Genomic DNA, 15,168 nt, shown 5'->3' with positions numbered 1-15,168 from the left:
ATGCGTTTTTTTGCTGTAAAAGCAGGATCCGCTTTTACAGCAAAAAACGTTCATGACACATGTTAAAAAAACGTAGTGTGAAAGCAGCCTAACAGAACCAAGAGCAGTGGTGGAGACTCAGCACTCGATCCATGGAGCTTGAGGGTTTTTTTTACAATAAACTACAGATGGTTATAGGGATAGGGGTTTTCTGAAAGAAAAAAAAACCACGTTTAAGCAGCTAGTAAAATGAAAACTATTAAAATGAATGTGCAGTCTGAGGACATATTAGTTGTATTTACTTCTCTTGATTATCTTACATTACCAGCTTTACAATAACAACACAAGTAAGCCATATTGTATTGGAAGTGTCCCATAGCTATTCATCCTTCTCTGAAATAGTTAAGCTGCGTTTGCCAGAGCCTTTAACAGACTTCCATAAAATAGTTTACACATTGAAATCCTTGAACTCATTGTCCTACTTCTGCTCACCTAATTATTAGTGAACTCTAGTTCAACCGTAACACTAACGTGATGATACATCTCCAAGGAAATAGCTGCTTTGCCAAGACTGAAGGAAACTATAATGGGAAAGTTACATAAACTACTAAATATTCTACATCCTGTTGTCATCTCCACCTGAACACTGAAACACTGATCTCGTCTGCATGCAATCTATGATGGACATATTGTGGAAAATTATATACAAGAATCTAAGTTAGTCTATTGGGATTAGACTAGGCATAACACTTCTGGGGAGCAGTGCTATGTTCTTCCACTTGCCTCTTTGGTATAGATGTGTGCTGATCCTTTAAAAAGAGCAATCCTCCTTTTCTCACATGTAAATCTGATACAGCTGTGCAGATTTAGGGTGTTGGTTGTACAATAGGGCCTGGTGGTCTTTCCTTGTAGAATAATCCAATGATTGGCTTTTTAACCCCCCTTGAGGATTAAATAAGTATTATATTTTTTTTCCTAAAATTACTGGTATCTAAAAATCATAAAACCATCTCATTGCATTCTAATGGCCATTGTGCTACATTTTTCATACCAGACTACATTGGACTGAAACAGCTCATTCAGAAGGCATGACACTTTGCTGCAGTAGGACATTATTTGAGGCAAGGAGTATGAGGGTATCTTCACATAGGGCACATGGAGTTTCACATTTTCTAATGTCTAATTATGTTAATTGAAAAAAGTAATTAACGGTAAAGTGCTTCATTCAGAAGGAAGAAGACTGTCTATTGCTAACAGAAGGTAGCGCCTTTAAAAAAATGTCCAACTCTTACCACATGATATTAGCCAGACAGAAACCCATCTGTGTAATGCTGCTTAAGACCTTGTACATACTTTGATATGGTGAGTTTTTTACCTGAGTATTTGTAAGACAAAACCAGGAGTGGGTAATAAATACAGAAGTGGTGCTCATGTTTCTATTATACGTTTCCTGTGAGTGTTCCACTCCTGATTTTGTAAAAAAAGCAACAAAAAAGTGGAATAAATATCATTACTTACAGCAAAGATGGGGCTGCAGTTGTACAATGCCCAAGCCAAAAAATACTACTCTAGCAGGATACAGCTAAGCCCCCATTAAGTGGAGGCATCACAGGTGCAGGAGGAGCAAATCAAACACACTTCCAAAAAAATGGAGGAGGCGATTGCTAGATGGTAAAACTGCACACTGATGGCTTGCATAGAGCACTGTTGACACATGCAGATGCACAGTCACAAGTCCGCAGCCTATTAGGTGATGCCCATAGTATTAGATCAGGCGGGCTGCCAAGCTGTACCCCAATTGTGCACCATACAGGGAGAGAAACTCTAATATGCAAGGCATAACAAAAAGGGGCCTGGCTGTATCCTGTACACAAAAATATGAGGTTTTTAGTTGCTGTTATGGCCATAAGACAAAAGCCTACAATCCTCGTCACAGGAACCTCATGCTTGTAGGTCCCTACACTATATATAATATAAAAAAGCAACAAAAAAGACGAATAAATGTCATTACTTTCAGCAAAGATGGGGCTGCAGTTGTACAATGCCCAGGCCAAAAACTACTACTCTAGCAGGATACAGCTAAGCCCCCACTAAGTGGAGGCATCACAGGTGCAGGAGGAGCAAATCACACACACTTCCAAAAAAATGGAGGAGGCAATTTCTAGATGGTAAAACTGCACACTGATGGCTTGCATAGAGCGCTGTTGACACATGCAGATGCACAGTCACAAGTCCGCAGCCTATTAGGTGATGCCCATACTATTAGATCAGGCGGGCTGCCAAGCTGTACTCTATCTGTGCACCATACAGGGAGAGGAACTCTAATATGCAAGGCCTATCAGAAAGAGACCTGGCTGTATGCTGTAAAAAAAAATATGAGGTTTTTAGTTGGTGTTATGGCCATATTTGGCTTACAAATATTGAAGTAAAAACCTCGCCACATACTCAACGTGTGCAAGTGGTCTTAGGGTATTTGGCCATTGTCAGTAGAGAGCAGGTACGACAAAGCAAAAGTCCAGCGATAGGTTTCTGGTTTGGTAATACAGTCATGGCCAAAGTGTTGGAATCCTTGAAATTGTTCCAGAAAAAGAATTATTTCTCCCAGATAATTATTGCAATTACATATATTGTTATACACATATTTATCTCCTATGTGTGTATTGGAACAACATAAAAAAGAGAAAAAAGGCATATTGGATATAATTTCACATAAGACTCCAAAAATGGGCAGGACAAAATTATTTTCACACTCACCTTAATATTTGGTTGCACACCCTTTTGAATAAATAACTGAAATCAATCGCTTCCTATAACCATCAACAACCTCTCAACTGAAAGTTTGGACCACTCTCTTGCAAACTTCTCCAGGTCTCTCATATTTGAAGAATGTCTTTCCCAACAGAAATTGTAAGATCTCTCCACAGGTGTTCAAAAGGATTTGGAATCTGACTCATATCTGCCACTTCAGAACTCACCAACACTTTGTTTTTATCCATTTCTGGGTGCTTTTTGAGTTATGTTTGTGGTAATTGTCCTGCTGTAATAATATCTAACATTCTGGGCTACTTCCTGGTATAATGTCTCCTATCCTGAGCCCCTTCCTGTAGCAATATCCCTATTCTGGCCCCTTCCTGGTATAATGCCCCCCTCCTAAGCCCTTTCCAGTAGTAATGTCACCTATCCTGAAACTTCTCCAGTAATAATGTCTCCCATCTTGGTGTAATGTTCCTAGTTTAGCCCCATCCAGTAATATGTGTCCCCATCCTGGGCCCCCTCTAGTAATAAAGTCCCCCAGTCTGGACCCCTCCCTGATAGTGCCCATCATGCTGGACCCTTTCCAGTAATAATGCCCCCCCATCCTGGTGAAATGTCCCCATCATGACTCCTTCCAGTAATATAAATACCTCATCCTAGGCCTCTACCAGTAATAATGCCCCCCATCCTGAATGCTTTAAAATAATAATGTTCCCACTTCTTGGTAATGTCCCCATCCTGGCACCTTCCAGTAATACATGTCATCCATCCTGGGCCCCTTCCAGGTATAATGTCCTCCATTCAGAGCCCATTCCCATTGTTTTGCTGTTCTGAAACAGATTTTTTTTAAAAAGTCTTCTTACTTTCACCCACTCCCATGATGCATGGTGTTCTATTCTATTCCCAGCGCAGATGCAATCAGTTGTCTTCAGAGTTCCTGCTACGGGTGACTAATGACGTCACTGCTATTTGCCACCTGTGAATGGCATTCTGATGTCAGCTACCAGTGTCTGATTGGCTGGCAGTTCGTCTTGCGGTTCAGGGACCCTGCGAGTATCTTTGCCACAATAAATTTCAGCTGTATGTGTGTCCTCAGATGCACATTCAGCTGAAATAGGCACAGAGGTGTCGTAGGTCTCCCTCCCACATGGACATGGTAGCAATTGCACACTCTGCGACCATGATTGTTTCCCCCCTGCATCCAACCATACCACTGCTTGATAGGGGTCATGGTACCAACAAAAATCATTGTTATGAATTGCACCTGTTAGTATTTTAAATGTATGGCTAATTGGTGTATAAGATAATATCTGTAATAGAATAGCATTATTTTTTTAAAGTAGCAAGGCCTCTCAAATCCTGTCCAATTTTTGGCTGAATGAGAATTAGCAGGATATAGTAATTGTTTTCTCCAATGCTTGAGCCTACATGATCCTAAAACCTTATAGCACTTACTGTCTGATCTGTGGAAATTTCCTATCTTTTCGACTCATGATCAGATATAATCAGCTAGGCTACATATTATTCTTGCAGTTTTAAAGAGTAACCGTCGCTTTCCTTTTTAGTTAATGAATTAATGCTACGCATAAAAATCTTTCCATTTCAATTAATTAGTAAAATCTGTATTGAGGGAATATAGAATTTCACATTACTGAGATAGGAGATAACAGTTGGTGCTTTTAAACATCTACGGAGTGGGGAGGGTCTAGAGAAAGAAAGACCTTTAACAACAATAATAGTTTCTTCATACAAAATAGACCGTCTGTTCTTTGCTATCTCATTAATAGAAAATATTGTCTTCATCAGTGATGATAATGTACGGTATGTAAAGCACTGTGGAATATAACAACACTATATTAACAAGTATAATAACTACATTGGCCAATTTGTGTGTGCACACCAGCCACAATAAGGCAATGTTATTTTTTTATGGGACCCTAACCATTTCTATTAGATAAACCTCTCCCAGGCAAAAAGCCTAGTGATAGACAGTCAAATAGATAGATGGATAGACAGACATATAGACAGAAAGATAGATAGGTAGATAGAGAGATAGATAGATAGATAGAGATTAAAATATAATTTTGTTAATATTTTCCATTTAGGTGGATGGTAACATCATGGTCAACATGTTCCCAAAGCTGTGGAGGAGGTGTCCAAACCCGTCGTGTGACATGCCAAAAAATGACTGGTGGAGGCATCCAGGCCCCTGTTTCAAACAATGTCTGTATATTGTCTGCAAAGCGTCCTGTTGATAGTCAAAGCTGCAGCAGACAACTGTGCGTAGAGTGGGCCACATCTTCATGGGGACAGGTAAGAAGATGGAAATTAATTACACCTTGAGATCTGGTAGAGTCTACATTGTGACTTGTGAAGTTGCTTATTCAACCCAAGTATTTGTAAAGTAAGGACTATAAAATGTTAGAATTTGGCTGGCTAACTACTATCTAAATAAATGGCCTTCTACATGTCACAATATTGGTCATAGTGATCTATGCCAAGTATAAACATCCAGTGATCTTGTGGTAAACAAGGTATTTGTTAAAAGTGCCAATCCACAATGTAGCAAGTCAATTGGTTCTTGTATTCTTTCATTTTTATGTTTGACCGGTATCAGGCATCCATTAAATATGGAACTTTCTCGCATCAGTAGGCCATCTCTAACTGCTATATACAGTGGCATAACTAGAGTTGGAAGGGAACCAGTGAAAAATTTGAACCTGGGCCCCCATCTGCAAGTGCAAGCAGTTGATGGTAAGCAGAAAATATGCTCTTATCCAATGTTCCACATCATTTGTAAATGAACAATGCCATCTGTCAGTGGGCCAGAATTGACAGGAACTGAAGTGCAAGTAGCATGTTTTCTCTAAGGAAAGAGTTAGAAGAGAATGCTGTTGTGATCTGGTAACCGTGGACGATCACAAAAAGTCCCATTAATCAAGAAAACACTAAACCAGAAGAGTAGTTGGAAACTGAGCTGACCGCAATCCCCTATCTATCACACAACACTAGAAGTAGCAGTGTGATGTTCTAACACACCTCTACACCTCGTCACTGCCTGAGAAACTTGCTACACCTCAAAGATAGAAATAAGGAATCCTAATTTGCCTCGGAGCAGTCCCCAAAGAAATAGCAGGCCCCCAACATGCAACAACGGTGATGTAAGAAAACACAATACACAGATAGAAAATATAGATTAGTAAAGGTGAGGTCCGACTTACTTGATAGAACAGGACAGGACAGATAACTGATTGTGGCCAACAAAAAACCCTGCCAAAAATACCAATCTCCTGATAATAAAATATACTGAGACCACACGGACTCTACCCAACTATATGAGGTACTCTTGTGCCAGATACTTTATACAGAACTGCAGATATAATGGAAAGGAACAAAATCACAGACAAATAATATCCAAGAGCAAATAATCCAAACATGAACAGGAAGCAAGCTACCTTTCTTGCTGGAGAAACTGCCTGCTCACAGAAGCAGAAAGACAGATCCTCACATACAAGAAACTAAACACAGAACCAAATGGAATCAGCAAAAACACTCTTAAGTGCAAATCCAGCAATTAAGCACAGAAACAGTAAACTTATCTGAAGTAGATTCGGGCACCGAATAAATGGGAGAATCAGAAGGGAAAACTCCCAGCCATCTTCAGAAGCAGGCAGGAAACATTTTATCACCGGCGGCCGCCAAGCACAAAACGCTCTCCTAAATAGACTAGGTTGATCTGCAATAGGATTTTTTGGAATCCCAATTAATTCCATCACCTGTTTGAATGACAGATTCAAAGTCAGCTTCACTACCATTCCTGGCCACCAGAGGGAGCTCCACACCAGCACCCACTTGGATGACATTCACAACAGAATGCCCTGTCCAGTGACAACTGTGGCACAGCTACAAAATTTAAAAGGCTGGGCCGGCAGCAAGGAGGCGGAGTTGGTGCTATTACTAGAAGGGGAGTAGATGTGTATACAGCAGAGTGGGCTCATGTTGTCTGGAGTGGAAGTATCTAGAAGCAAATTGAGTCCAAAGAAGACCTGGATCTAATCATCTCCAGAGTAACCTGAATACCAAATACTGAATACTGTCTCCAGAGGAACTCGAAGACCGAATACCATCTCCAGAGAAACTCGAATACCATCTCCACAGAAACCTGAAGACCAAATACCGTCTCCAGGAGGAGGACCAGACTTTGTTGTCAAGCACAGAAGATAGAATACCGAACATAATCTCCAGGGGAGAACCAGACTTTGCGCTCAAGCACTGAATGCTGAAGACTGGGAAACAAACATCTGCTCCAGTTCAGTGTCCGAGTGAGCCAGGCCAAGAGGGTTGAGACGTCACTGAGCCCAATCTCGACCCTGAAGATGATTGCACGAGAGCCAAGGTCAGTCCCTGGTGTGAGAACATCGGCATCGACAACAAACATTGAGGCAGCTGGTGGAACAAAGATTTTGAGGGATGGATCACCCAGATGTAACTCCAATGCAATAGGTGAACTTTTAACCAGGGGATTGGGTGCTGGCACAGGCTAAGCGCCTTAAGAACAAGTTGAACTAATGGTTGTAGGTGACTCCCCACCGGGTAACAAGAAAAAAGGTCACCCCAATAACCTTGTATATGAATTCTGACCTGAAGGTCAGGAGAAAGCCCCTGGCCGGGTATTGGATTGTAACAAGCTCCGCCCTGTGTATCTGAAGGAGAAAAAAACATGCTGTTCCTTCCATGAAGGAACAGCAAGATACCGCATCCAGAAAGTCTGCAGGCAAAGAGGAGGAATGGTTTGTGGAACCGAATGAATCTCGAGAAGTGGAGCCCCGCCTCTAGAAAGTGGGCCTGAATCTGAACCTCTATATGATGCATCTGAAGCCCCAAGTATCCATGCACAGCTACTCCAAGAAGAGCTTTATAAAACTGAGCATGCTTATGCCGGCGACCCACCTAAGAGATATGCAAAGGACAAAGTTCATCTGGCAAAGAATTGTGCAGAAGGTTTAGGAGTATAACCAAATTCTAGCAACATTAGGACCACCCTTGAAGAACATCACAGTGTGGAAGGAGACGCTCGTGTCCAATGTTCCATGGCATTTGTAGATAAAATCGACGGGCCAGAACTGACAGGAACTGAAGTGCAAGGGGTGTGTTTCCACGAGATAAGAGTTAGAAGGGAATTCCAGGACAAGTGACAACTGCGGTAGCGTGTGTATGGATGTGTATACAGCAGAGCAGGCCTATGTCATCTAGAGTAGAAGTATTTGGAAGGAAATTGTATTCAAAGAAGACTTGAGTCTCAATGTCTCCACAGGAACCCAAAGACCAAATACTGAATACTGTCTCCAGATATACTCGAAAACCAAATGCCAAATATCATCTCCAGTGGAGGACCAGACTTTGTGGTCAAGTACAGAATAAAAAATAACAAAATACCATCTCTAGGGAAGGACCAGATTTTGCAGTCAACCACTGAATACTGAATACCGAAAACTGAAGACTGGGAAATATATGCACCAATGCAGTGTTCGAGTGAGCGGAGTCGTTACTTCCTGAATTGACGTAAGGTACTAAGGCTAGGTTCACACTTCCGTTAAATTGTATCAGTCACAATCCGCTGCTCTGGTAAACAACGGAATCCGTTTGGCAGATTCCGTTGTTCCCATAGACTTGTATGAGCGGCGGATTGTGACTGATGATGCTGCGATGCACCCTCCGCCCGACTAATCAGTCGTGGAACGACTGACCGCCGGGCGGGAGGAACGCAGCATGTAACGTTTTTTGAGCAGCGCGATCCGTAGGATTTTGCTGCGCATGCGCTCTCTGGCTGCCTGCACCCGTAACCAGGATACACATCGGGTAACCAAGCAATGCGCTTTGGTTAGTTACCCGATATTTACAGTGGTTACGTGTGCAGGGAGCCAGCGCTAGGCGGTGTATGCTGGTAACCAAGATAAATATCGGGTACCCAAGCAAAAAGTGCTTTGCTTATACCCGATATTTACCCTGGCTATGCAGGGAACCGAACACTTCCCCGCTCGGCTCCGTCCCCTCCCGTACTCAGCATGTACTTACACACTCACACACACACACTCACCTGTCCCAAGCCCTGCAGTCCCCGCGGCACTGACATCCTCAGTGCCACGGCCCCGCTCAGCTCCACCCACCCCGAACTCCGCCCGCTCGCGCTCCGCCCCCCGCACACAACGGAGTCCGACAAAGAATTATGTTCTTTGTCATCCGTTGTACAGCGCATCAGTCACATGCATCAAGCGACGCATGTGACTGATGCAAAACAACGGAAATGTGAACTTAGCCTTACAGAGTAAAACTAATTATTTGATTTAGACTGTTGCCACAGTGAACTGCAATGCAACAACGCCAAGTTTAGTGTGCTAATAGATAGACTGCTACAGAACTTAAGTTTTCTTGCATAATCGAATACTGTAATTAGAAGTAGAGTGACACTGATGTTCCCCTGTCAGAAAGACTAGGATTGGGTTATTGTTAGCAGAATTTGTTAATCAGAATCTCAAGTGATTGTAAACAACTGAACATTCAATTGCTACCAAGCACATTAGCAATTGTGATTTGATTTGTCTGATTTGTGTTTCTGTTATGCCTACTGATTACACATCTACAATCATTTCTGTAGTCGGCACAGAGGCTAGAAAATGACTTTAGCGTGCAAGCAAAGGGCAGTGCAGGGACTAGATAGGTCTCTGCTCCGTAATACATTTTAGTTGAATGTGCACCCTCTGATGCATATTCAGCTGAAAGAGCTGCAGGCGTCGGCGGGCCTCTTTGGCACGATTAGGGCCCATGCTACAGTATATATATATATATATGACTATAGGCCCTGCGATGATGCACACTCACCATAACCAGAGGTTGCCTGCCTTGGTGCTTTACCTATGTGAGTAAATGGATTTCTATGCCTAGTTTGCCCTTTATAATTCTGCACTCATGTCTGCATGCTTTTTTGTTATACTGATAGCACTGGTCACTATTACATAGGACCTCTTGCACTATGAACTTTTGAGGACCCCCCCTTTTACTGTGACCAGTTATTACATATCTCATGGACTGTTTCCTCCTTTTTTCACCTTGCTAATACAAGCCTCTGGTTATGGTGAGTGTCCATGCACACTGGGGTGTATTTTTCAGCATTTGTCACTTATTGATAGAGGTCCTTGTAGCATTTTTGCACTTTATTTTAAGGCCTCGTTTTTGCTGGTATATTTATTCAATATTTTCCAAGGCATTTTTATTTTTATTAACAAATTTATTAATGATCTACCTCCAATGAAATATTGTGTGTATTTAATTATTGATACATTTTGCATCAAGTACTGGCTTTTTTATGCAGTGTTTTGTATTTTGAATTACTCTATCTTCACTGTTTGTCTTTTTAAAAAAAAGTGTGTTTATTCAATAAAATCTAATTTTTTAGGCTAATACTGTGGTTTTTCCTTGTGTTATCACCTTTCATAGAGAGTCTGTAAATGTAAAAAAGAAATGCTTGTAATGATGGTGCATTTTTGCCACGATTTTGTTAATGCATCTTTTAAAGGAGGAGCAAAATATTATAGGATAGGAAAATTGATAGCTACATTAGATAGATAGAAAAAATAGATTTTTTTTAAATTATTTATTTATTTTACTTTACGATTTAGACCCGCCCACCGGCGGCTGTGATTGGTTGCAGTCAGATGCGCCCCGACACTGAGTGACAGCCGTTTGACTGCAACCAATCACAGACGCCGGTGAGTGGGGGAAGCAGTGAATATGTGTGAGCCTAATGAGCGGCCGGTTCGAGAAGAACAAAGAGCTGCTGTGGGAGCAGTGTGACAGCCTCCCCGGTGATCAGTGAGTATGTAATGCTTGGAGAGAGAGACAGAGAGAGACACCGACACCCCAAAATAACTCCAGCAATGATTTTGTCATTCTGGAGCTAAGTTCATGAGCTGCGTTTTTGTTGACAAATTTACTGGTAAAACGTATGCAAAATGCAAACAATTTGTAACCATGCGTTTTGCCATTGGTTTTTCAACCCCTCATTGATTTCAATAGGTGACAAATGTTGACAAAAACGCAAGAAGAATGAACATGCTGCTTCTTTTTTGTCTCAAAAGTTTGTCAAAAAAACTGCTGACAAATAAACTGCAAGGTGCACATAGCAAATCTGACATCTCATAGATTTTTCTGGGAAGTCAAATGTCAGAACTTGCTGACAAAAAAAGCACCAAAAAATGCAGCATGTGACACTTATCTTGAATTTTGTTATATATATATATTTCCCATAAAGTAAAATATATACCGAATTTTTTGGATTATAAGACGCACTTTTCCTCCCAAAACTTTGGGAGGAAAATGAGGGGTGCATTTTAAAATCCGAATATAGCTTACCGGGGGGGCTGTCTGTGCGGCGACTGGGTGCGTTTAGGCGGCCGGGTGCCTGTGGCTGCGTGCACGCAGCCGGGTGCCTGTCGGTTCCGGCTGCCTCTCTGTCCTGGAGGCTGGCTGCCTCTCTGTGCGGGTGGGCGACTGTGTGGCAAGTATCCCAGTGTGTCCGCAGTCTCAGTTTCAAATGATGGGGCCGGGAGTCAGCGTGTACACAGACGGAGCTCTTGGATGAGAGCTCCATCTGCGCACGCGCCGCTCCGGGAGTCAGCGCGTGCACAGATGGAGCTCTTGGATGAGAGCTCCATCTGCGCATGTGCCGCTCTGGGAGTTATCATTTGAACTGGGACCGCAGACAGACTGGGAAACTCACCACACCGGCCTACTCCACCACTGACCTGCCGCCGCTGCTGCCGCCAATGCTGCCACTTTCCCTCCGCTGCTGACACCACTGTCACCACTGACCCACCGCTGCTGACGCCACTGACCCACCGCTACTGACGCCACTGACCCACCACCGCTGATGCCACTACTGACCTGCTGCTGCTGACGCCACTGATCCGCCACTGCTGACACCACTGACCCGCCGCGGCTGCCAGCACAACCTCTTCCTCCTGTGACCCCGCTTCACCACCACTGCTGCCTCCCTCCAGTAAGACAACACCGGAGTATAAGACGGACCTCATTTTTATTTTTTTTATATATGAATAACAAATTGTCTTGCTATACTGTCGGTTGGCACTTGTTACAGGCATTTTTTCTGCCGATGTAAAAAGAGCTTAAAGCTTAAAATTAATCAGTAAGAGGCAGAGAACAAAAAGAACACATTCAAGGCACCAAGCCACTAAGCATCTTCAATATGTCATATTTAGTGTGCACTGTAAGGGAACTTTCAGATAGGGAATAAAAATATTTTAATTGAAAACATAAATATATATGTGCGCTGTCAAATGCACATTTCTTATCTTCTACAGAGTAGCCTTTTATGTTACAAACTATGCCCTCAGGCATTTGGACACAGTTTGTTGTTATTTGATTGTCTTTTATGTGTTCTTGAGCCAACTGCACTGACAGAGGCATCATAAGGTGTCACGTGAGCCATGGATCAGAGGTCATTCCTCATGTGCTGAGCATGTGTTTTTAGTCATTGTTTTAGACAATGTTCTCAATTGGACAAGTAGCCATTCCCAGGGTAATATCTTAAGTAGAGACGGTGAACCCACATATGTTCGGGTTCACCGGGTCTGGCCGGACATAAGTCCTGTTCAGGACCGGACCTGATCCGAACTTGTGCCTGGACCCCGAACCCGATATAAGTCTAAGGAGACATGAACTTTAGTGCTATAAAATGATGTTAGAAAGGCCTAGGGGGCTGCAAAAGGAAGCGAAATGGCGATTAAAGCAGAATAATTATACTTACAAATTTCCACGCTGCTGTCACACAATCACAGACACTGGCATAGAGGGTGGGGTTATAGTTTGACTGCAACCAATTATAGACACTGTCACAGAGGGTGGGATGGGAAAACAGTGAATATTCATAAGGTTTAAGAGCAGACCCGGAAACAGTATGACAGCCGCTAAGAAACTCAGCAAGTATAATTGACCTCCTTTAATCGCCATTTTTTTCCTTTTGCAGCCCCCATAGCCCTTTATCCAGGCGGCCAATCTCGAACAGTAACACGGACTTTCTTGAGAAATCCGTGTTCGAGGTCCGTGTACAGATACTAGGTGTCCGGGACGGACCCTGAATTTTGCAGTTCGGATTCACCCAACAATAATTTTAAGGTTCTACGAGTGTATTAGTCAGATCTATATTAGTCAGTATAATACATAGTACATGTTTTTTTCGGTTTTTGGGAGTAGCCCTGAAATCAAAGTTATGCATATTTATTACAGCTCCTGTAATGAGCCTCAATAAGCTAGACAATGCAGACTGTACCTCCGCTTGTCCACAATTTCTATAGGACACAATATATTTTACCAAAGTGTTCTTTCCTAGAATATATACATAATACATAATAATAATGCATAATACAAGGTGTAAATATATCCATAATACAGGACTCTATATAAGGACCATACAGCGGCACAAAGTGACTGTGGCTATGCACTGTGCGTGCTCTCTTCATATGGCTTTGTGTTAAGGGGTTGGTCCACTAATTGGACAACCCATTTTCATTCTCCAAGTTGGCCCTGTTAAAATAAAACATTTTTCTTTTGCTGTGCTTAAACATAAGGGTTCCTTTACGTAAACGTTTAGATATTATTACGCTATTAGCACGGGAGTTAACAGTCATTATAAATAGGAAGGGATTGCATACTCTGAAACTTGCATCATGCAAAATTACATAAGAGATTAAAATCCCAGCGGTAATGGGATTGATACATTTGCTTGTAAATTAAAATGAGCAGATTGCCTTACCCCACCCTTACAGCACATTACTGGAAAGTGATAGGAGTTTGATTTTCCATAAACAACTGTTTTGTCATGTGTATGAGTGCTGTGTATAGACACTGTCTTGTTTTAGTTTCTGTGGTACATTTTAAGTATCAAGACATACATTTTTCAATATGTTAAAATTATACCTTTACTTGTTTAGTGTCATGGTCCATGCATAGGACCACGAACAGCTGTACAGCATAGACAGGTCTACTGTCAAACTCGAGATGGAACTATCATATCTCCAGAACAGTGCCAGATCTTACCCAGGTAATCTAACAGATCAACAGAAATGTTTTCTGTAATAATCAATATAAATATTTTCTTCTAATAAATAATAGAAATTATCCATATAATGATCAATATAAATATTTTGTACAAAATTATATTAGTAGTGATGGGTGAATATACTTAGCACTATTCCTTACTTGCATGAATATTAAGGTATTCAGGATATTCGTTACTGGACTAGTATTTTGGTATTTGCATGTTGAGTTTCAAGTCCCCTGATTTTCAGTCACTAAACATGAGGGAATTGCTTGCCAATGACAGTAATGCTGTAGCCATCTTTGCTACTGGCATTACTGTGATTAGCAGGTACACTGAAAAAAATAAATAAAATTGACATACGTTCCCTGTCCTATATTTCATAATCAGCACAGTAGACAGCTAGGGACTGGTATTCTCAGGCCGGGAAGGTCCATGGTTATCAGCTGGCATCATCATCCCCATATATTACCCTGATTGTCACCGCACCTGGGCAATTGGAATAAGCTGGGCAAAAAGCCACAATTGTGCATCTATTGGATGCACCAATTGTGGGGTGGCTGAGGGCTGCTATTTTTCGGCTGAAGAGGACCCAATAACCATGGACCTTTCCAGCCTGAGAATACCAGTCCACAGCTGTCTGCTTTATCTGCGCTGGGTTTCAAAAATCGGTAGAAGCCCATGTTTTTTTTTAATAGTTATTTAAATAATTAAAAAAAAAAATAACAGCATGGGGGAGCCTCTATTTTTGATAACCAGCCAAGATAAAGTACACAGCTGGGGTCTGCAGCCTGCAGCTGTCTACTTTACCTTCACTTGTTATCACAAATAAGTGGGGGACCGCACGTGAACGTAGAGTAATACTCTGACAACATTGTTCCCAAAAGCGACCTGAGTTTCTGAGATGCATCTAAGCATCTTCTCCATGCTGTTCCCATTCAATTTCAGCCTATTTCCATCCATTTCAGCATTTTTACAGCCCATCCAGACATCCTGGGGGGTCCGCCGAAAAATTATTTTGAGTTTCGAATTGACTTGCATTAGATTTGTTGTTCCTGCCTAATACTCGATTAGTACGAAATATTCAAGACAAATAATCCGAATATTTTACTATTTGTTCATCATTAGATATTACACCTTTGTATTTTGTAAGTCCCTTGTCATAGGCTAAATACTCTAAAGTCCCTGATCTTTTTTCTTTACAGTTTGACATTGTATATACACATATATTAACATATGTTACTATGTTTTTGACATTATTACACTAGAATTTCTGTTTTAAATTGCCCTGTAAATGAACTCAGAATAGGATAAACATGCTC

The 15,168-nt window shown here is 41.7% G+C and overlaps 1 protein-coding gene across 2 annotated transcripts in view; it reads left to right on the top strand.

Annotated features, from left to right (window-relative positions):
- The window catches only part of ADAMTSL1 (ADAMTS like 1), a 483,577-nt gene that overhangs the window by 451,455 nt on the left and 16,954 nt on the right, over positions 1–15,168 (top strand). For both annotated transcript variants that reach the window (XM_075316452.1, XM_075316459.1), the window contains exons 26-27: positions 4,839–5,046; positions 13,740–13,849. In XM_075316452.1, the coding sequence (XP_075172567.1) occupies positions 4,839–5,046; positions 13,740–13,849 (318 nt within the window). The remainder of the gene's footprint in view (positions 1–4,838; positions 5,047–13,739; positions 13,850–15,168) is intronic.

The sequence above is a fragment of the Anomaloglossus baeobatrachus genome, chromosome 1 (genome assembly GCF_048569485.1).
Source record: "Anomaloglossus baeobatrachus isolate aAnoBae1 chromosome 1, aAnoBae1.hap1, whole genome shotgun sequence".
Classification (NCBI taxonomy): Eukaryota; Metazoa; Chordata; class Amphibia; order Anura; family Aromobatidae; genus Anomaloglossus; species Anomaloglossus baeobatrachus.
Note: the sequence above shows the minus strand (reverse complement) of the source record. Positions and strands in the feature narration are given on the sequence as shown.